This window comes from Micropterus salmoides, unplaced genomic scaffold (genome assembly GCF_014851395.1).
Source record: "Micropterus salmoides isolate LMB-PRFRI ecotype aquatic unplaced genomic scaffold, ASM1485139v1 Ms_hic_scaffold_14, whole genome shotgun sequence".
Lineage (NCBI taxonomy): Eukaryota > Metazoa > Chordata > Actinopteri > Centrarchiformes > Centrarchidae > Micropterus > Micropterus salmoides.
The window spans coordinates 558,452-582,513 of record NW_024040485.1 but is presented as its reverse complement, the minus strand read 5'-3'; the positions used below and the strand labels follow the sequence as shown (position 1 = coordinate 582,513).

General features: G+C 43.0%; 1 protein-coding gene across 1 annotated transcript in view; it reads left to right on the top strand.

Annotated features, from left to right (window-relative positions):
• Window positions 1–4,234: 4,234 nt before the first annotated feature.
• paxip1 (PAX interacting (with transcription-activation domain) protein 1) overlaps window positions 4,235–24,062 on the top strand; it is a 40,781-nt gene continuing 20,953 nt past the window's right edge. Inside the window, exons 1-11 of the mRNA XM_038717162.1 lie at window positions 4,235–4,436; window positions 7,379–7,513; window positions 9,779–9,822; window positions 10,337–10,400; window positions 11,440–11,550; window positions 11,754–11,829; window positions 14,275–14,799; window positions 16,778–16,890; window positions 18,536–19,358; window positions 19,587–19,681; window positions 23,676–23,771. Coding sequence (XP_038573090.1) covers window positions 4,356–4,436; window positions 7,379–7,513; window positions 9,779–9,822; window positions 10,337–10,400; window positions 11,440–11,550; window positions 11,754–11,829; window positions 14,275–14,799; window positions 16,778–16,890; window positions 18,536–19,358; window positions 19,587–19,681; window positions 23,676–23,771 — 2,163 coding nt within the window. The 5' untranslated portion in view covers window positions 4,235–4,355. The remainder of the gene's footprint in view (window positions 4,437–7,378; window positions 7,514–9,778; window positions 9,823–10,336; window positions 10,401–11,439; window positions 11,551–11,753; window positions 11,830–14,274; window positions 14,800–16,777; window positions 16,891–18,535; window positions 19,359–19,586; window positions 19,682–23,675; window positions 23,772–24,062) is intronic.

The following is a 24,062-nucleotide window of genomic DNA, read 5'->3' as shown; positions in this document are numbered from 1 at the left end:
ATAATAACCGACACCTTCACCTTTTGTTTTGCTGGAGATTTCTGTGTCGCTCTCTGTTTTTCCCCACCAGAAGCTGAAGTTCGTCTAGTTTGTTGCACCGTGAGCACACGTTGGAGAGAAATATTGCCGGTAGCGGTGTGCGGAGTCCCCCCTGGCGAAGACGCACAAGCCACCTGGCTCGTTTTCCTCTCCTGCGGCGCTTCACCGCACGAACAACTGTGAGAGTGCTCTTCACCAAAATGTCTAATAATTCCACTGATGACGTGAGAAAAGTGGGAAATAAATCCGCTAGAATTGTTCCCTTGATGTTCATGAGCTCTTCTCTGGTGAAGGAGCTCCAGGAACCACAGCCGAAAACTGAGTTAACACACACACACAAACAAAACAAAGTGCACCTAAAACCAAGGCAGCTATACACAGCGCCATCTTGGTAATTGGATTTGTACAATGGGACAGTACAATAGTAAGAAAAGTAGCATCTGAGAACCCAGCCATATTCCAACTTATTTGTATGAAAATACTTTGTGTGATTACTGATTTAATAATGTCTACACTGATTTTTTTTGTTCTAAAAATCCCAGCAGCTAGCTCACACGAACAGAAATAAAGTCATTTGATTGGAAATTTCATCAAATCCACTTAAGAAGGTACAACTCCCGCACCTGTGAAAGAAAACACCACATGGGTAAACGCTCCTTAATCAACGTGCTACATAATGTCAGATCTGTGCCGAAAGAGAGCTGTCTAAATGTAATACGTGTATGGTCATCAGTTGATTGTCCTCAGCTTTAATGTAGCTGTCAAATGGCTCATCCAATCATTGCTCCCATGGCTGTGTCTTAGTTTGATTGGGGAGGGGTGCAAGACCAATGTAGTGCATAATGGCAGGTGGTGTGTCTAAAGTAATGTCTACATCTCATACCAACAAGGTCAAGAGGCGACCATCTACATCATTAATGTAGCTGTCAGACAGCTCCACCAATTACTCATCTCAGTTCGTCAAGGTCTTTTAGCGTCTATAATTCACCATGCAGTGTGTGTGTGTGCGCGCGCATGCACACAGACCTACCTGTGTGTATGTGCTTGACAGTTGGCTTGAAACCTACTAATGAATGAAGTAATTAACTTCCGCGGGAACAAATTGTAGAAGAAAATGAGGTTCGAGTCCAGCACAGACTCCAGTGTCCCTAAACAAAGTAACGGACCCTAACTGTTCCCCGGGCGCTGCACAATGGCTGCCCACTGCTACTAATTGAGATGGGTTGAATGCAGAAAACATATTCTGCATGCATTGCACTGTGTATAAAATTGTATTAAGCCAATTAAGTTGATTATCATTATTTATGATCTTGATTTGCTTGTACTGAACATTTGTGGATTATTTCATTATTCAGTGTGTCAGAAGCCGTACAGCAGAATTTTAGATTCAGATTTGAATTATTGTACTGAACATTTATAAATTTTCCTTGTCCACAAGACCTGGAAAAGGTGGTGCAGTCATTCTCCCTTAACTCATCTGGTAATGTGGCCTCACACATGATGGGGGAGCTCCTGCTTTTGTAGCCTGTGATGTTCTTGATGGCCTGCCACATACAGGTGCTGGTCATTTAATTACAATATCATCAAAAAGTTGATTTATTTCAGTAATTCCATTCAAAAAATGAAACTTGGATATTATATTCATTCATTTCACACAGACTGATATATTTCAAATGTTTATTTCATTTAATTGTGATGATTCAAACTGACAACTAATGAAAATCCGAAATTCAGTATCTCCAAAAATTTGAATATTACTTAAGACGAATACAAAAAAAGGATTTTTAGAAATGTTGGCCAACTGAAAAGTATGAACATGAAAAGTATGAGCATGTACAGCACTCAATACTTAGTTGGGGCTCCTTTTGCCTGAATTACTGCAGCAATGCGGCGTCGCATGGAGTCCATCAGTCTGCGGCACTGCTCAGGTGTTATGAGAGCCCAGGTTGCTCTGATAGTGGCCTTCAGCTCTTCTGCATTGTTGGGTCTCGCGTATCGCATCTTCCTCTTCACAATACCCCATAGATTTTCTATAGGGTTTAGGTCAGGCGAGTTTGCTGCCCAATTAAGAACAGGGATACCATGGTCCTTAAACCAGGTACTGTGAATTTTGGTACTGTGTGCAGGTGCCAAGTCCTGCTGGAAAATGAAATCTGCATCTCCATGAAGTTGGTCAGCAGCAGGAAGCATGAAGAGCTCTAAAACTTCCTGGTAGGTGGCTGCGTTGACCTTGGACCTCAGAAAACACAGTGGACCAACACCAGCAGATGACATGGCACCCCAAACCATCACTGACTGTGGAAACTTTACACTGGACTTCAAGCAACGTGGATTCTGTGCCTCTCCTGTCTTCCTCCAGACTCTGGGACCTTGATTTCCAAAGGAAATGCAAAATTTACTTTCATCAGAGAACATAACTTTGGACCACTGAGCAGCAGTCCAGTCCTTTTTGTCTTTAGCCCAGGCGAGATGCTTCTGACGCTGTGTCTTGTTCAAGAGTGACTTGACACAAGGAATGCAACAGCTGAAACCCATGTCTTGCATACGTCTGTGCGTGGTGGTTCTTGAAGCACTGACTCCAGCTGCAGTCCACTCTTTGTGAATCTCCCCCACATTTTTGAATGGGTTTTGTTTCACAATCCTCTCCAGGGTGCGGTTATCCCTATTGCTTGTACACTTTTTTCTACCACATCTTTTCCTTCCCTTCGCCTCTCTATTAATGTGCTTGGACACAGAGCTCTGTGATCAGCCAGCCTCTTTAGCAATGACCTTTTGTGTCTTGCCCTCCTTGTGCAAGGTGTCAATGGTCGTCTTTTGGACAGCTGTCAAGTCAGCAGTCTTCCCCATGATTGTGTAGCCTACAGAACTAGACTGAGAGACCATTTAAAGGCCTTTGCAGGTGTTTTGAGTTAATTAGCTGATTAGAGTGTGGCACCAGGTGTTTTTTCACAATATTCTAATTTTCTGAGATACTGATTTGGCGGTTTTCATTAGTTGTCAGTTATAATCATCAAAATTAAAAGGAATGAACACTTGAAATATATCAGTCTGTGTGGAATGAATGTATACATTATACAAGTTTCACTTTTTGAATGGAATTACTGAAATAAATCAACTTTTTGATGATATTCTAATTATATGACCAGCACCTGTATCTTTGGTGGTGTTGGTGTTGAGGTCTCTCTCCAGTCTCTGCTGATGTCTCTGCTTCGCCTCCTTGATGCCAGCTTTCAGTCTCGCTGTGGCGGTGCTGTAAGCTTCTTTATCACCAGAACGAAAAGCAGCTTTTAGTCTCTGGATAGAGCCCTCACCTCTCTATACATCCAGGCTTTCCGGTTGAGGAATGATTTTATTGTTTTAGTGATCACCTTATTATCAACACATTTGCTGATGCATGATGTCACTGATGATGTATATTCCTCAAGGTTGACGTGGTTCTTCTGGAAGGTGTGTGTGCACTCAGAACTGTCATGTAGAGCTGCTGTAGCCTCATCTGTCCATACTGTGGACTGTTTGTAATGTTTAAGTGACTGTGCTCAGGTCCCACCTGATTCTTCTATGAATGTAGTGATGATATCATATGATAATAATAAAAATGTAACCCCATTCTGACATTAGTTGCTGCTTTGTGAACCTATACTATTTGCATAATATTCTCTCAACATTTCAGCAAATTTCTCTAGCAATCCAAAGTTATTTTTCTTATTACTTTGGTCTAATCACTTATTTACCATAGGACCATACCATATTTTAAATGAAATCTGTTCTGTAGTACATTAATAAACTAAGACCTCTGTTAGAATTGCATCCCACTTTGGCACACTAGTAGATGAGCACCTTCTAAGCCTGAATTCTCCTAAACACTGTCATACAACCATGGACTTGACCTGTTTTTGAACGTCACTTTTTGGTTTTGAGGTAATCTAGGTTACCCATTCAGATAAAAACATCAACGTTCATATTACAGGGGGATTAGATGTCCATATGAAAAAAGTATTTCTAAATTCCCGTACCTGCTAATCTTTTACATTATTACCTTGATCAAATCATCTTTACTGAGAGCCACATTAGACGATCCAATGCATTAGAGAGTTATAAAATACATAATAAATTAATACACATCTTGTAATATATTACAGACCCCCCTCTGTATTACAGAATGCTGTAGTCCAAGGCGCGCTCAGCGATTTGGCGCTAGAGTGTCCCCGGTTTACTGTACGCTCCGAAGCAGCTGCTGTTGTTAACAGAGATACTTTAGTCATTTAGCTTCTGATTGTTTTTAAACAAAAACAGTCCTATGACATTAATGGACAATCATGTCTGAAGAGGAAAATAAGGTTTCCGATGAACTTTTCAAAGACGTCAAATTCTACGTGGTGGGGGACATTGATCAAAAGGTGAGGCTCTGGCTTCTTGTAGCTAAGTTGGTAGCATGCTAACTTGCTAGCACCATTCAGTTTCAATGAGGTGCTGCAGGATAAGCTAATCAGTTAGCTAACTGCCTGACATGCTACATTCAACACAGCGAGCTTAGTCTTTGGCTAACAGAGTGTTGTGGTGAGCCCTAAATTAACGTTATACATTGTAAAGTTATGTATGAGATTGTGTTTATAATACTCGACGTGATTGGGACCGTTTAACGTTAGCAATGCACTTTTCATGCACCCTTAGCATTAACGTTAGCTATGAGTTTCGTAGTTGCATAGCTGCTAGCTTATAGCCTGCGGTTTATCTGTCACGGGGCTTGCCAAGCTAGTTAGAAAGCTGGCGTCTGTTAACTTGCTTTATTGGCCGCTTAATGACAGCGGTACTACTGTTACTGCGCTGCTGTGATGTGTAGTGACATATAACAAGGTACATAACATTGCACAGTGTTATTTAGCATCAACATCTTGCTCAATTGTGCGCCCCTTACTGCGCATGTGTCATGGCTATTTCAGTCGTTGGTACTGGAGACCTGTGGCACAGAGCTGTACTTCCTGCCAAATAGTGATTCCTAGTCGCAGATGCAGGGTGCTTCTCAAGTCTCTGAATTGCATCCACGTTTCCCTCACTTGCGTCTTTTCCTTGCGTCTTAGTCCCGCCCACCGGGGATGCATGGAGAAACGCAAGGAAACCAAGCCAGCAGAGAAGGAACGTGGAAATGTGTTTGTAGAGACATGAGACCTCCTTTCCTCCGAAGGGTTTCATGAAGTGACGTCTGTTTCTGATGAGGGTGGCAGCTGATCACAGCTGGATCAGCTGTGAGTTGGCTCTAACAGCTGTAGAGGCTTTTGATGAGTTTGTGTCTGCACAGGTACACTGTGTTGATACTAATAAAGTCTCTCAGTTATCAGTGCAGAGCAGCATGATTCTCTCTGTAGCTGCTACCTGTTTAACAAACACCTGCACATGAATAATTATGGGTTACTGGATGTCCTGCTCAGAGGTACAGGATCATTTGTACTGGCACAATGCTGATATTATCTGCATTTAGAGTTATTGATTCTGATAATGAATTGAATAACCCAGAATATGATCATGGTGTCTTGGGATTTATTAGGCTAAATGTGTCAGGGAAATTGAAATTATGTAACTTGTATCAAAGTTGACGCTCAGTTTATGGCTTTCTGTTTATTTCCTCTTCTGATATCCTGTAACACTACTGCATACATTTTATTTGCAAGTCACATCACTCATCACCGATCGATCACTGTGTTCCATCATATCAATCCAACGATTCAGAAGCTGATTTTTCTTTCACCAGATGCTTTGCTTGCTTCATTAGGTACTTTGTGCAGTTGAGTGACTTGTCCGCCTCCTTACGCTACGTGTTTACCATGTTTTATTGTTGTCTCTTTGGACTAAACACAGGAATGAGCATATGACGATAAATGATGTAAAACATGTTTCTTGCAGAAAGACTCTCCGACTCACTCTGACTTTAATTATCTCCATAATAAATGTTGACGGGAGAAATAAAAGAAAGACCTTTCTAATAAATACAATGAACACAGATTTTAACAAGACAGTGAATCATAAAACAACTCAAATAAAGGCTAAGACTTTGCAGCGCTACACTTAAGTTTAATCTGTCCTGATCAGCTGCAGCGTCCAATCAATGCAACGACTACCCAGTAAGGGGGCATGTCAGGCATTAAAAGACTTCCGCAAAGGATGCACTGGTTTATCCTCGCTCATAGCTCCTCACAGATCGCTCCTCGATCCTCATTCCTCTGAGCGCAAATAAGAGCTCTGGGACAGCCTGCAAGATGGCGGAGCGGAACAACTTCCGGTTCAAGCGAGGAGCGAAGAAAACAACAAATAAGAGACTTGAGAAGCAGTCACAGTCTGTGGTCGATTCCCTCTTTTTGAGCGTGTATATGTACAGCAGTATGAACTCTTGTATCGCATTCAATAATGTGATTTTAACCGTAAATGAAATGCAACACACAACAAGTGAAATAAGAACAGGAGAACATACAATACATAAGCTGTTCATGGAGGCTTTCCACCAAAAATATAAACTTCTTGATCTCAGTCCTATCAAAACCTTATTCTGGAATCTGTGGAAAATATGTTCCGAATGTTAGTGATTTGTGCCACCTTTCTGTACGTCAGTCCTAATGCTGTAACTGCATGTGTCAGTCCTTCCATGTCTCTTTGCTAAGGCACATACATTCCCTCTGTGGAAGCTGAACTGAAACGTCAGAACATGTGAAAGTTGTAACAAAGCAGCTGTTAGATGCAGGATGAAGAAGTGACGTATGTATCTGATAAATGTCAGGCTTTAAACAGGACTACTGAATACTGATTTTTTTTGTGTGTGTTTTTTTTTTTTTTTCTGTTTCATAAGTTCACCACAGCAGTATGTTGTGTGTGGAAATGGAAGGCCTTCTGAAATCGCATATATTGGATTAGCTGTGCAGGCGCACTGGGTCACAGCTCTGTTGTTTTGTCCAAACATCCTGTGGCAACTATCGTCTCATCCAACACATTTTCTGGGGGAAACCCTGCTGTCTGTTGTTGATCTCATTTTAAAGCCTGCTGTAACTCTAAAAAACCTCTCTTTTTTTGAAATATTGCTATGAACTGAACGAAGCAAAAGCCCTTGTTAAACAGAGATCCTGCATTACAGCATCATAATGCTGCCCCAGTGTGACGCTAGACAGCATGCTGGCGTTCCGTATGCAAAGAGGTGTGACGTGTAACGACAGCGTTGGCGCTGGGTGTCCCGGTTCCCCCTTTTTACACAGGCGTTGATTCAGCTGTGTTACTGCTGCCACTGCTGGCTGAACAGCAGAACAAATCCAGTGTCAGTCTGGATTGAAGGAGAGTTCAACCTGTGCTGATATTCCAGGTGGTGCAGCTGCTGAAAGCAGGAAAAGGGAAGGAGGTGTCCTACAATGCTCTGGCCACTCACATCATTGCAGAGGACGGAGACAATCCTGAGGTGGGCGAGTCGAGGGAGGTGTTTGACCTACCTGTTGTCAAGGTAAGGGCTGGGCCAGTGTGTGTTCACGCACACAACCCAGGTTTTTTTTGACCATTTCTTCCTTTTTATTATGGGAGCAAATTGGTCCCTATAAAATCCAGTTACATATTTTATCAAATTCTGTGTTCAAACATATCATCAGGAAGAGTGTGCAATCATGTGGATCTGGCACAATTCAATAAGAAAATATTATTATTAATATTTTAAATATAAATATTTAAAATGTTATCAATATCAATGAATTTGATGTATTACAAGACAATTGGTTCTGTTGGAGGTGTCATTTTCCGTAATTTCCGGACTATTGAGCGCACCTGAATATAAGCCGCACCCACTGAATATTAAAAAAAAATATTATTTTGACCATAAATAAGCCGCACATGTCTATAAGCCGCAGGTGCCTACCGGTACATTGAAACAAATGAACTTTACACAGGCTTTAACGAAACATGGCTTGTCACAAAGATAAATAGGCTTAACGAAACACGTCTTGTAACAAAAAATCAAGCAGTAAACAGTAGCCTACCAAGAAAGTCATTGGTCACTATCTTCTTCCTCCTGTGCACTGAAACCACTGAAGTCATCTCCTTCGGTGTCGGAGTTGAATAGCCTCAGAATTGCTTCATCCGATATTGGATCATTTTCATTGTCGCTCTCGTCACTTTCATCCGGAGGCAAATCCCCCGCTGAGCCCTCTTCAACACGCAGCAATCCAGCCTTTCGAAACCCGTTGATGATAGTGGATTTTTTGACAATGCTCCACGCTGTCAGGACCCACTCGCAGACTTGACCATAAGTTGCTCTTCGCGTGCGGCCCGTTTCAGTGAAGGATTTCTCCCCGCTTGTCATCCAAGCCTCCCACTGACCACGGAGCGCCACCTTAAATGCACGATTGACACTGATGTTGAGTGGCTGCAAGTACTTTGTTGTGCCCCCAGGAATCACAGCTGGAATTGAGTTTGTCCTCTTGATGGCTTCTTTCACCGAATCTGTTATGTGGGCCCTCATGCTGTCCAAAACGAGCAATGCCTTGTTCCTGTGAAAGAATCCTCCCGGTCGCTTGTCGTAACACTCCGTATGCCATTCATGCATTAGGCTTTCCGTCATCCAACCTTTCTTGTTGACTTTCACAACAATTCCTCTCGGGAATTTTTCTTTTGGCGTCGTTGTGCGTTTAAAAATCACCTTCGGTGGAAGCTTTTCTCCCGATGCCGTGCAGCTCAGAACACAGGTGAAGTGCGTTTTTTCATGCCCAGTTGTTTTCAGCGTGACGGATGATTCGCCTTTCCTGTTGACAGTCCGAGTGAGAGGCAGGTCAAACATCAGAGGAACCTCATCCATATTTATGATGTCGTGCGGGCCATTGGAATGTTCCGCTATCTTTGCATCAGTGAATTTGTGGAAGTTTGAAACTTTTTCCTCGTAGTCGGGAGGGAGCTGCTGACACAGACTTGTCCGTACCCTGATGGACAGGCCTTTACATCTCATAAATCTGAGACACCACGATGGTCCACCTCTAAAGTCCTCACACTTCATTGCGGTGGCGATTGTTTTGGCTTTCAGTCGGATCTGCACAGTTGAAACACCTCGGCCGTCTGCTCTCTGTGTGTTGACCCAGTCTTCGAGGTCATTTTCTAGTTTGGGCCATCTGCTTTTCTTCCCTCTGAAAGCTTTAGTTGTCTTTTTGCACTTAGTCAAGTCCTCACGCTGCTGTTTCCAACGTCTTCATCATCGACTCATTAAGACCAAGCTCCCGTGCAGCAGCTCTATTTCCTTTTCCAACAGCCAGATCAATCGCCTTCAACCTGAAAGCTGCATCATATGTATTTCTCCGTGTCTTTGCCATGATGAGGGTGACAAGATGACTACCGTGATCAGAATTATGGGAACTTTGAGCGCACTCGATTTAATCTAAACAGTACACAAAAAAGTTGTTTGACCTTAACCCGTACGGCAATTTCATTGGTCTAATGAAAGCTTCATGCCGCCAAAAAACTGAGCACGGCACAGAATGTGTTTTTTGAAAGCGGGAAAAATCAGAGCGGGAAAAATCCACATATTAGCCGCGTCATTGTTTAAGCCGCAAGGTTCAAAGCGTGGGAAAAAAGTTGCGGCTTATAGTCCGGAAATTACGGTTATTTATTTATTTTAGTGTTAATATTTAGTCAAATGGCGACAGCGAGTGAAAGTCATTTTGAACTGGAGTAACTGAGAGAAAGAAGGTAATATCAAGCATTAACTTATTGTTCTCTTCATGTTTTCCAGCCGTCCTGGGTGATCCTCTCAGTCCGATGTGGAGACCTGTTACCGTATCCTCCCTCATCAAGTCCAGAATACCTCACATTGTTGTCATTGAAACATCTGTAATAATAACAGCACAATATTAATGATTAGAATTCCAGAAATTTAGAAAGGGTTTTCTTAACCTTCCTGGCAGTCCGACCCCTTTCTGAAGTTTTCGAACCTGCAAAGCGCTTTCTGTCTGATCGTAGCCTGATTCTTCTTTTTTAACGTTTCATAGCGGTTGGCATTACCGCCACCTACTGGATTAAATAGTGCAAAATATTTACAGTGTCCAACCAAAGTGATTACATCCACAACTGTAGTCTGTCTAGTTATTTTTAAGTTATTTGTTTCTATTTTTGTGTCTATAGCAGCATTCTCGCAACCCCCCTGGGACCAGGTTGCGACCCCCAGGTTAAGAACCACTGTTCTAGGGGATTCATTAGAGGATTATAGGACATTCATTGGAATTCATTAAAATGTTTCAGTGAGAGTGGCATCACATTTTGTTGTATTTTTCCATAACTGAACACACCACAGAGTTACTGGATTCTCCCCAGAATCAGGACAGATATTCTTTGGAGTGACAGCTTGTCTTCCCAAGGTGTGTGTGTATGTGTGTGTGTTCAAGAAATCTATTTTAATATTGACTAATTTTGCAGGAGTTTCAGGAGATGGAGGCCATCTACTTTTATTTTGGAAGTCTGGCATCTTAAGCTTATTAGTAGGGATGTGCCAAATGTTCAGCAACTGAAATGAATTGTCCGAAAAATGGCTAAAAAAGCGCTTTCTGTGTTCGGCCTAATAAGTCAAAAGACATTTTGCCAATCAATTACGTTGACATTTCGGCAGTGTTGAAGCATTTTAAAGTGTCTAAGAAAGACGCAAGAATTTCCGTTTGTTAGCACATCCACTCCATCTGTGGCTGACTTCTTAGAAAAGGCAACAAACGGTCTGACCCGCTTTGAGTGTTTCTGTCACTCGTTTCTGAGAATGTGATTAAGCTAGCTGCACCTAAATTTGGAGTGCACATGTTTTCAAGCCTTTAGGGTAAATCACTGAAACGGCCCAGTGCGAGCTGACAGGCAGGTTAGCGACTTTGTCCTGTCTGTTTGTCTCTTTACAAAGACAAGTGTTGCAGGATGAGAGTCCTACCTGAAGAGAAGCTATTAAGTCTTCATGTTGCGCGATACGAGAACCACATACAACATTATTTATCATATTGGGTCGGACTTGTGGATACACGTGACAACATCCGGTTTTCAAAATAAGACAGGATGTAAACAGTATGGAAATAAGATTAATTGGATCATATTCACAGAAAGTATAAAACATATTACATGTGTACAATAAAAGTAAATGGACACATGTAATTTACTTCACCGGACCCTCTCGGGCCTCGGACCCCCCCACCATAGTCTGGGAAACACTGAGGAAAAAGCACATTTTGACTATTTCATTTATGCAATGGTAAAAAAAAAAAAAAAAAAAGGGAAAATAAATGTAAGAAACTATAAAAAACCTTGTTCGGTATTCTGGAAAGTTTTTTGACTATATTCAATTTCAGCTTCGGCCAAGAATTTTCATTTTGGTGCATACCTACTCATTGTTGTTTCTGTCTTGCTGTGTTTCTTGGTGCACAGCTTCCAGATGATCTCAACACTTTCTGGGCTTACATAACCTTTTATGGAGGAGAATGTCAACTTAACCTCAACAAGAAGGTCACCCACTTAGTTGTGAAGGAGCCGAAGGGGGTAAGTGCATACCCTGTGTGTAAGAATGATCTGACTTTACCATCAGTGCTGATCTCATGTTAGCTATGTTTACACAACAAATGTGATGTACAAACACATTTTGTTGACGCACTTAAGCAAGTGGAAATGAACCATTATTACGTCCATCTTTATGGGCACTTCTAACTGTATTATGTATTTTTGGTTTTATTTTTCCCCTCCAGGCCAAGTTTGAGTGTGCCCTGAAACACCCTGGCATCAGGATTGTCACACCGGACTGGATAACAGATTCTGTTAAAGGTAACTTTTGTGCTGTCACTGATGTTTATGCTTTCATTTTACTTTTTGGTGTGCATAGTTTGGTTATTTTTTTGCAGACCGAGTTTCCATTCAGATTTGATTATGATGTGCTGTGATGTTTATTGTTGATTATTGTCTTAATAGATGGATTCTTTGGTCTGCAAGATGTCATAAATATTGAAAAATGCCTGTTATAATGTCCCACGGCCCAAGGTCATGTATTCAGATTCCAAACCAGCACATAAAAAAACCAGGCATGAAAACTCTTTCCTTTCGGTGAACTTTGCCGTTTTGAAACCAAAATGGGTCAGCTACGTGATTTGTGCAGATCCTATGAGAAAATATTTTAAGGGAGCCAATGTAAAACACGTGTGATGTGATCAGACCTCCTGGTTCGGGTTAAAAGCCGAGCAGCTCAGTTCTGCACAGTCTGTAGTCGTTTCCGGAGCCGTGTGAGTCTACCTGTGTACCCCGGTGTGGTATCGGGGGCCCGTGGCGTATAGAGGACCAGAGTTTGAAATTAAAGGGACTTGCGGTTATGGAGATCTAAAAATGTATGTCTATGGCAGTGTGTGTTATTTGATATACCATTAATAGCGCCACCTAGGCCGATTGATAAGATAAGGTCGCCGAGTTTGGTGTATATCGTTGATCGTGTAGACATCGCACCGTAAAACAAAACTTATGTCGCCTTGGCAAGAGCACGGTGGTGCCTGATCAGAAGGCAGCCGGTGTTCTGCCAGAGGACCACAGACAAGGTAACAGTAACAGCAACTTTAGCATTTAACTGAAATCATGATTGATTGTTGAGTTGAAGCCAAAGTAAGCTGAAAATGTGCACACGTGTTTGTTGTTCTCCTTTTTGGGCCGTGAGTTGTAACCTCACAGTCAAGAGTTAACTGGGTGTCGGGGAGCCGCAGCTTTTAACTCCAGCTCTCTCTGTAGCTCAGACAATCCCTGTTACCTGCATGTGCTAATCCATCCTTTCACTCAGATTCTTTGTCTTTATAATGGCCATCTTTATAATAACAAACAACAGCTGTTTCGTGTGCAGGGTTGCTCATTTCCCGTTTAACATTTCACGTGTGAACATGGTTTGGAGACCAGCGTCGGGTGACACAGCCGCTGTCAGCTCCTGTAGTGTGTGTGTCCCTGTCACCGATCAGTGACGTAGTGTGAATGCCACAACGACTTCAAGTTGTGTGAACGGCATGGCCATCAGAATCGTTGAAATAATCTGTCGAAGTTTCGAATACTAAAATCATTGTTAGCTGCAGCCCTATGATGTAGCGAACAAAGTCTAGGCTGAGATGGGCGTGGCCTATACCATCCATATCCATCCCCCAACGTTATATAAAGTTAAGATGTAAGGTTTTTGATATGTGCCTTTGTATGCAGGAGTTCCAAGTCCAAAAGCGTTGACCTTGCTAATAGCGCTCCATAGAGGTAGAAGTGAGCGAATTTTTCCCCTGCCGTTGTCTCATGGGTCTGAACCTACCCTGTGAGTTTCGCATCCGTAGCACTTAACGTTTAGGCCGCAGTATCAGTTTTAGGCCAAAACGTACTGTGTCAACCTGCAACTGCCAGGTTGCACCGCCCTGTAAACACCCACTCCTAATCGTACTCACTCGCTCAGTCTCTCCCTGGTAAATAGCAGGTGGGGTAAAAAGTGAAGGGGAAGAGACGATCGAGAGAAGCAGAGTTGGAAGCGGCGGAGCAACTCTTTGTTAGGTGAAACGAAAAAAACTGAGGTAGTTAATCCCGTTCGAGTCAACGTACCGGCCACAAACTACTCCACCCCTATACCACCGCTGGGTATAATAATCACCGCTGTCCAGTTTTCCCGGTTGTAAGTCCAACAAATCTGCTTACTAGGCCAATTTTCTTAGTTTTTCCTAGGCTGATTTGTGATGGATTGAATTTATGTTGCTACTTTAGTTAAACTGGACTGAACTGCGGCTGATGTGCATTTTGACTTGATTGCTGTGTGTTATTTTGAGATTTGCTTTTCTTTTGTGGATTGATAAAATACAAAAATACTTCTTTCAAGCTGAACCTTTGAGTGCTGGGTTTTCTTATCACACTGTTGTATATTTCAGTGCGAGGGTGTACATTTTATGTGTGCGTCCTTTGTGACATTTGTGTAGTAAGCCTAAAAATCTTAAATGCCAGGAGAGAGACCTGACTGGCACCCCTGTAAGAGAAAAAAAAACTAACACTAAAAGTCAAACTGTTAAAAATCCTAATGTAAACAATAGGGTTCCCAGCCCCGCTGGTACTGGGAACCGCGATGCCTTGTATTTGGCGGGTTCCCAGCCCACTCTGGTTTGGACCCCATTAAAAAAAAATAATAATAATTTCAATAGGGACCTCACACGGTTCGTGCTCTATCTAAAAGAATTAATACAAAAATTGTTACTCGTTCCCTCTTTCCACCTTTTACAGACAAAAGCAGGAAGGATGAGGCGCTCTATCACCCCAGACTCACGTACACGGAGCTCGAGGAAGAGGAGGAGAGCGAAGCAGAGTCATATGACCAGCACTCCCATTCTGATGGAAGCTACAGCCCCCAGCGATCCCGGATGTCCAGCGGGGGCTCGTCTGGTGAGGAGTCCAGCCCCCGCAGACGACCAGGACCCAAAAAACTGAACTCCGTCTCCCCGACCTCCCCCCGCAAACCTGAGCGCCGCAGCGAGCGCATGTTTGACGACTCTGACGATGACTTCTCCTCAGAGAAGGAGGGGACCAACCTAAACTGGACACCAGCTGAAGTCGCCACACCGACCCCAACTATTTCAACCGGCCCTACCAGGCGGCGGGGTGGGCCACCCAGCAGCAAAGACCCAGTGTCTACAAGCAGTGCGCTGATCAACCTGTGCGCGACTGTGCCCCCTGTACCGGGCAGTGGAGGAGGCATGCCTCAAGAGGCTCGCTCTGCTGCTGCCGCCATCAGTCACACTGCACAGCAAGGTCAGTATATCAGGAAAGTTACAAAACTCTTCCACATGGCCTCAGTCAGACTATGATCTCAGCTTTGAGGTCAGATTGTGGGGTCTGCTATGTGTGTATGTAGCGCTACGATGGAAGTGTTATCCATCTGAACCACTTCAGTGTTAAAGTAATAATAATAGTAATAAATAATACATTTAAATAAATAATAATTAGTAATAATAGCTTTATTTGTATTGCAGCACCTGACAAAGCAGACTAAGTAAAAGTAGTATTCTCAGAAGGCAATATAACAGAAACCTAACATCCAAACAAAAGCAAGACAAAATTAAGATAAAGTTAAAACAAGTAATAAATAATAGAAATGACATAAATGTGATGAAAAAATATGGTGGTAACAGTGTCAAGTAATATGTAATTCTACATTGGACGCTGTTTACTTGGTGTGTAGAAGTGGGTCGTAGCAGCAGTCTCACTGTGACAATGTGGTCCTACATTTTGAAGCAGATAGTGTTTGGTGTCCAAAACTCTACATGAGCTGGCACCACAGTGACATCTGTGATGACCATTTGAGTTGTTGACCAAATATTTCACCATTTTTTTTCTCACGATTGACCCGCATTTGGACCAGTCCAAAACCATACAGTGTGTAGGTGCTTCAGGGAGGAAAGATTCTGATAACGTGTTCATTGATCATTGCTATCAGTTGGATTTGGTATGTTTAAAGTTGTTAAACAATCCTTCAATCCTTATGAGCTATCTTGGCTAACACTCCTGCTGATCACAGTATTTAGCAAAAACGGTAATGTAAATTTTCACTTTTAATTTATGTTTTAAAATGTACTGTGCTTAGGTCAGTATTTAGCTTAAGCTTGTCAGGTGTGCGCAAATGCACTGCTCAGATCTTAAGTGTTGTTTCTCTGACTTTCTATCCCTAGTTATGTCCCTAAAGCTCGTACTCTAAACTGAATTTAATATTAACCTTCCTAATAAATAATGACATTGTCCAGTGGCCTACCGTAAGTTTAAGACCAGTAAAGCTCTCATAAAGCTCCTGTCTCTTTAAGGCCCCCCCTCCCACTTTTTTCTGATTGACCAACTTCCTGGAAGCATCCTGAGGGCCAGGACGTAGCTGGCACTACAGAAAATGTTTTCAGTTTTTTCATCTGATGTCTTCAGACAGTTGACAGATGTCTTCTAGGTTTCAAGATGGACAGATAGCTTTACTTGTTGTTAGTAGTTACTTTAGCCACTTACTACTGCTAATGGTAGCTGCTACTAGCTAGTTAGCTCAGTTTGCCATGCAGCTAGCCGTCCTGTAGCTGACTACCCGGACTGGAAGCTTGGTGCTTGGAGTGTTGTTGTTTACACCTCTAATGTTAGGACAGGAGCTTTGTACCGCTAGGAGCTCTCAGTTCAGGCAGAGTCCGCTGATGACGGTAGCTACAGTTAGCCTCAAATATATTCTGGAGCGGATACAAACACAGGCAGCTGCGGACCCCACGAACACAGACTGCTTCTGTTTATACTACTTTCTGGAGTCAGCTTGGCAGACTCGTTCCATACAAACGCAGTAGATCGGTTGGTGCCAGGCATGTGGACGTCCACACAGACCCTATGCGTACCCCCTCTGATGACGATTATTTTGTCATGTGGACCCTTGTGTACTCGCGGACGCGGAAAATATAATCCTTGCTTTAGCTGTAGCTAGCGGTTACTGTAGAGTTAGTAAAAAGTAATGCTGTCTGCCCATCAGGAAACTTCATAAATCACAGAGTTGAGGCAGAGCAGCCAGAGGACATCAGAGGGAAAACCAGAATATTTTCTCTTTCATCCATAACTGTAAAATCACTTTGTGAGACACTTCACAACTTCGAGCTCTAGCTCACTGATGGAACGACCGCTTGGTAACATGTTGGATGATGGCGCTGACAGCGGTGTTATTAGTTTCTAACTCAGTATCCTGTTGATGAAGGTTAAAACTCATTCTGTTTTTTAGGTGTATCAGTTCCAGAGGGTATCCCCGGGTGGAGCCCGGCTGCTAGAACTCTCCGCAACATCACCAACAACTCCGACATGCAGCCGGCCAGTCGACCTGCCAACGTAGCACATGTAAGAAAGCTCAACCGTTCTCCTCACATTTCTTACAGCTGTGCGTCCACTCAGTTTTCCCTTTCCACAGTCACTGTTGCAAATTCTACCTGAAGAAGCCTATCGTACCGTGACTGACATTAGGGCTGTGCGATATGACGTATCTATCGTTTGATGATAGAAAGACATCTTTCATTTACATTTATGCTCTATTGTTTATTTCATTGTGTTGCAAATTCCACACTTTACTGTAATATTTTCGCAAGGGGAGGGTGCTTTGCATCGTTGTGAAGTTAGTTTTACATTGGATATTCAACAGCCTATGCAATATCCAACTTGAAACTTACTTCACCGTGGTCCAAATCTTCCACACATGCTGGTGTTGTGGAAAAGAAATTTGCATTCAGAATAAACAAACGTGGAGGAAAGAGACGTTCACTCAAAACTGGGTAATACTGAACAGGAGGACTCAGACCATGCAAACAAAAACGAGGAGCACATACAAAAGAAAGAAGTCTGTTAAGCTTTTCATAAAAGAGCAGGTCTAGACCGTACTCTGTGATGTTATTTAAAGAAGCCCAACAGTTCCCACCAAGAGCAGCACTAGGAAACAGAGGCAAGGAAAAACTTCCTTTAAGAGGCAGAAACCTCGAGTAGAACCATGGCTCAGGGTGGGCGGCCATCTGCCTCGACCGGTCGGGTGTGAAGGAGAGAGAGAGACAGGGAGAGAGGAGGCAGCCTACACAATACACACACAGAGGTACAGACAGTAAAGGTGATGTTGCTATAGACTAAATGAAAAATGGTACAGATATTTATAGTAGTGTTAATGATAACAGTCGTAATGTTAATGATTATAATAACAATAATAACAATAGGACTAGTAACAATAGTCGTTGCAGCAGAGGTTGTCGAGCAGGAACACAGGGGCAGCAGGTGACCCGCAACCACAGATCCAGACTCCACAGCTCCAGAGCCAGAAACACCTGCTGGAAGTGATAGGAGGAGAGAGGAGAGGGACGAGAAAGCACAAGACTACCGGAAAGGGGAGAAGTTGTGTTAGTAACATGCAATAATAGGATGAGGTTGCATACAGAGGGAGAGAACGTTGCTTACATGACATGTGTGTCAGGTAACGTTTAATGACCCGCTCATGGTCATTCAGCTTACTGTCTAGTTCACTAAAACCTGCTGTGTCACTGTCTGGAGCTGCTGTGCTGCTCTGTGACCGTCTCGTCCTCTCATGTTAGCTTTGCAGCATCAAATAAGTTTGCCGCAGTTTGCTGCTCACCCACAACCTAGCTATCATTAGTTACATTACTTGCTGTTTCGTTGTTCACTCTATATCAGGGTATTTGTCATGGTCTTGGATTTCTCCAGAATCACGTAAGTTACTCCACCTTTGTGATGCAGAGAAATATCAGGACTTTCTGTTGGAAATTACAACAGTAACTCCTGAATTTACAATAAATGGTCTATATTGGGATACGTATCGTTATCGGGATATGAATATTTGGTCATATCGCACAGCTAACTGTAACTAACCTAATAATTCTGGTATTGCTGAATATAGACTGGTGATGACATCCAGATTAAAATTCTGATAACATGTAGATCAGAGCTTTCTCTATGTTTTAAATTCTTTGTCTTTGTCTGCCTGTTGCAGATTATCCAGAATCTGACAGCCAATCAAACAAAGCCATTGGAACAGCAGACCAATCAGAGCCATGCTCAGACCCCTAACAGCACCAACCCTCTTCTGTTCAGTCAGTCCAAACTAACCACCCAGCCCCTCACCGCAGAGCAGCAGCAACAGTTACTGCAACAGCAACAGTCACACCAGGCTGCCCAGCAACAACACCAACAGTTACCACAGCAACCGCAGCATCCCATGATGCATCTCCAGCAGCAGCAGCATCAGATGATGCAGCTACATCACCAGCAGCAACAGTCGCCGGTTACACAACAACAAGGGTTCCCACAGTTGCCCCAACAGCAGCAACAGTTTCTACAGCAACAGCAGCAAATTCACCAACAGCAGATGTTTTCACAGCAGCAGCAGCAGCAGCAGCAGCAGCAGCAGCAGCAGCAGCATGCCTTCTCCCAGCAGCAGCTGCGTCCCCAGCAGCTCCTCCGGCCTGGTTTACAGCAGCTGCAGCAGCAACAGGTGCTGCAGCAACAGCTCCAGCAGTTCCAACAGCAACGCATGCAGCTGTTACAGCAACAGCAGCAACAGCAAAATCAACAGCAGCTACACCAACAGCATCTGCAGCAGCAGCAGCAGCAGCAGCAACAGCAGCATTTCCTACAGCAACAGCAACACATGCAGCAGATGCAGCAGCAGCACCTGCAGAACCAGCAGCAGCAAGCTCTGCAGCATCAGAACCAGCAGGCCCTGCAGCAGCAGCAGCAGCAGACGACGCTGCAGCCGCAGCTCCAGCAGCCTCCTCACGTTTCCCAGCTGTTTGGACACGAGCCGGGACAAGACAGTGAGTGCATCCAGAGTCAGAATGGAGGGTTATTATGGTCACTTCAGACCTCAATGTTTCATTGGTCTAACACGTTGGTTCAGAGACAAACATACTGTAAGTCTGGACCAAAGTGTCAGAGTGTTCTGGAGTGCTCAGTTCCAGGTGCGGGTCCATTAAAAGATCTCAACATGGTTTTGTTGAACGTGCTCATTAACTCGAGTAACTTCTTTCTGTTCTAATTCTCAGTTCCACTGGATGGCTTCCTGCTGGGCTGTGTGTTTGCTATTGCTGACTACCCAGAACAGATGGCTGACAAACAACTCCTGGCCACATGGAAGAGGGTATTTTTTCCCAAATTCCGTGTTTTCTGTTTAAATTTTTCTGAATTCTGTGTTTTACAATTTAAACAGATTTTATCATCAGAAAGAGTGTGTAATCATGTGGTTAATGAATAAAATTTTAACAACTCAATAAGAAAATATTATAAATGTAATCAATATCAATGACTTTGATGGATCAAACCAAATGTGCACAATAAATCTCACACCTATGCAATCTCATGCATAGGTGTGGAAACAAAAGCCCCACCTTTCTGTTTCACCTAGATGTACCAAATTTGGGGGGCACATGTATCATGTCCACCTACTATCAACAGGAAATGCAGTGTTTCCCCTATATACATTCAGGAGCAGCGGTGTGCTGCTGCTGAATAATGACCTCCACTACTAAAATTTGACACAATCATCAGAATCAGTTTTATTTGCCAGGTATGTGTACACTAGGGCTGGGCCATATGGCCAAAAAGTCATATCCCGGTACTGATAGGCAGAATTCCGGTATAAAATATACAGCGGTATTTTCTGCTAAGCTGGCTGGGGAGGGGGGCGTTTAGGGTAAGGGTTAGGGTTATAATGGTAATTAGGGCTTAAGAATCACTCACTTATTGAATTCACCTCCTTCAGTTCACTTTCCACTCACAGGCCTAACGTCTCCGCTGCAAACACGTCAGTGTTCTCCGCTTCTTCTGCCGTTTTTCCATTACAGTACCAGCTCGACTTGCCTCGGCTCGACTCGGTTTGGCCGTGCTCCGTTTTCCATTGCAGATAGTACCCAGAGATAGCACCCCTCAATGTAGCTGGTCATCAAAGCGACGCCACACGCAACTGCTGCGATGTAATGTTCAATAAGACACACGCACCAGCGATGCACAAACAGCTGTCTCTTGAATTAAGTTTAAACATTTCAATATTACTCTGAATGTAAAGACATATAAGACGAAGGTGATACAAAAAAAAGTACGCGGTAGCAGGTACAAGTACAACTTTTACACAATGGACAACCAAAAAAAGACAAGACCAGTCCAGCTGGTACCGCGCAGTGGAAAAGGGGCTGTACCGTCTCTCTCTCCCTGTATGTCCGCCTCGGTGACTTTCTCCATCAGTAGTAGGCTAGGCTGGATAAAGTCACTGAAAAAAACTTCCGTTCGCAGCAGCTGAGCTGCATGTTGAGGAGGCGTATTGACGTGGTAGCTAACGTATAACATCTGACTGGTGTGTTCACTGTTGCTTTACCTGGTCTGCTCTTGTAAAATATCCACAGTGTTGGTACTTGTAACGTAATCACCGTGTTTCTTTGATAAATGCTACAATGTGTCGCCTAACCAGGGCAGAGTAAAGTGAATGTGTGGGAAACACTGAATGAACCGTGTACTTTAACAGTGTCGACCAGCACTGTGTCTCCCATCTTGTTGAGAGTTTGTGAGTAGACGGCTGCGTGCAGACACAGAGGGAGGGGCGGGGCTGCGCGGTGAGGGACAGAGAGGAGCAAACGCTGGCAGGACTTTACAGAAAGACGAATTACCTCAACATCAAACTATATCGGTATAAACGGTATTGTCTAATTTCATGTCGCTTTTGAAATTATATCGGTATAACTCATTATACCCATTAGGGCTGACCCCCAATAGTCGAAAATTCGATGCTTCGATGGGCGGAGCCTGATTCGACTGTCAATCTCACAGTCGAAGCTTCGCAGCGAAACAAGGATCATGCCATTTTGGCGATATGGGGGTGCTCAACGTCTGATTTTACATAGACCAGTTTTCTCCCAATAAGTTAATATACAGCCTATTACAATATACATTTCAAAGTTTAATGCTGTAAATCAGCATGTAAAAAGAACAAAACTTTCACTAAATGTTTTTAAAGTGTGTAAATAAATCCAAAATTGTAACCCTAACCCTGGTTCGTCTGTGCGCATGTGTAAGCATAGCGTGTGTGTGTGAGGAACACTTGCTTAAGAGACGGAAATGCTAACTCGTGGGATTTTCGAATAATTTATCACCGTTGATGAACCACACAAAGAATATTTTATCGTTTTTAAATAGCCGGCTACTTGAAATAGACCCGCAAGGGACCGCAACGTGCATGTAGTTGTCGGCAGCACGGTGTGCACGCAAAACTCACACAAGACCAATGAATGACAGGTGAGAGAGAGAACAGGGTCTTCAAAAAGCCTCAGTTTAGCTGGAAATTTACAGTGCAGGTTGAATGAATAGAGACTGCAGCTCTCAAGATTAAAGCGGAGCTACCGTGAGTAAACCCCCCCCCCCCACCTTCTGAGCTAAACATGCACATGAGTATACTTTGTTCTGGGCCGCCATATAATGGCTTGAAAAAAAAATTTGGCCCGATGCCAGACTTATTTGCCAACCCCTGCCATAGAGGGTGATGCCCAAAACCTGCTGTACCATAAATATAAAATCACTTTGGAGAGCATCAGAACCAGCCAAATAACTTTCCCCAAATCTGAAGGTTTTAGTTCCTCCTCGGTAGACTGATCTTTGGGTGTTGGTTATTTATTATCTGCTCTAGCTTTTCCAACTATCTGTTCAGAGATATGGTGAAAATAATGGCCCAAGTTTCTACTAATATCCACGCAGTAAAGGTGGTAGTGGTACACACACCAATGAAAATGAATACTAGTACTAATAATAATAGCAATATTAATGCTAATAATACTAGAACAAATAATAATGGTTGTAGCCGAGGGTGCCAAGCAGGAACATGGGGATGACACAAAGCGACAGAAGAAGTGAGGAGAGGGACGATTCAACACAAGACTACGGAAGAGCGAAGAAGTCGAGTTAGTAACATGCATTAACCACATGAACACCTATTTCCAGGAAAAACACCTAAAATAACATACCCCAAATAAATCAGTAATATCTCCTCTACCATCAGGCCTAGATGCATAATTCTGGTCTCCTTTGAAAGGTCAGAAGCTAAGGAATATAAATCCATTGTACATTAACATATTTATTTTACCATTATAGACTACATGGAGATGACATGCAGAAAAAATGATATTTTCATCCTTGCCTGGGGAAAAAAGCTATATTTTGATGCAATAAACCATCAAAACCATCATAAGGTAGATTATAATGCACCAGAATATCTTCTAATACACCTGGAATCCAACTGTAACTATAAATTTCATGAAAAGAAACTAATATACAACAGTTATTCCACAATCTTTCAAAAATATAGCAGGCGAATGTCCATGTTTTGGCCATATTTACTGTTTATATGTTCAATTTTATTGGGAGTTATCTTCAAAACATTATTTCTCTCCATACAACCACCTTCCAAATAACATAAAGCTTCCAAAACATTGAAATATTGATAAAAACGATAACAATATTCCTGTGAACAAAAGCACTCCCATGCTTTACAGGCCACAGCTTGAGAACAGAACATCCTACAGGGCTGTGAGTGGGCTCATTTTGTTGGTCTACGGGTCGCCAGCAGAGGCCGATAAAGGCCGCCTCCGCCAAACAAACTCTTCTTCTGTAGTCGTATCTGACAACAAAAATCGATTACGATGCACGCCGCTGTGCTTGCAGTAAAAGAGATGTAAGGGTGTGTGAGTGTGGGGAAAAGCAAGGTGAGCAAATTCAAGTAGTGAGAAAACACTAAATCATAAAATAAGGTGGAGAATGAAGTACAATTAAAATGGTGAAATAAGAGATAACCTACTAGAAAAAGAAATATACCCCGTCGCCCCCTGTCGACCGAACTCCGGCTGCGGTGCCATGGATGCAGCATGTTCTATCATGCCGGAGTTGCGAGGGCCTGTTCATTGCTTCTTGCAACTTTAATCTGTTTGGAATAAATGACCAGCCGTTGATGCTGTGAGTGGTTGTATTAATGATGAAACAAGTGAGTCATCACCTGTTGGATATCGAACAGGTGTCTGAGTGCTTAGCATCATAGATGAAGCAAAATGATAAACATTGATGTGCATTAGTTTATGTTTACTAAACTCCTCCGTCAGGTCATCCAGGCGTGTGGAGGTGCTGTTGACCCCACCCTGACCAGCCGCTGCACACACCTGCTGTGTGAGAGCCAAGTCAGCAACCTGTATGTGCAGGTAAGGACTTGTTCAATTCAATTTTATTTATATATCTCACAGCGCTTTTCATAAAAGAGCAGGTCTAGACCTGTTACAGGTACTCTGTGATGATATTTACAGAGCAGCACTAGGTTTTAAGAGGCAGAAACCTCGAGCAGAACCATGGCTCAGGGTGGGCGGCCATCTGCCTCCACCGGTTGGGGGTGAAGGAGAGAGAAAGTAGAGGAGAGATCCCCGGCAGTCTAGGCCTATAGCATTACATTTACGTGACAGTTTTATCCAAAGCGACTTACAACTGCTATACATGTC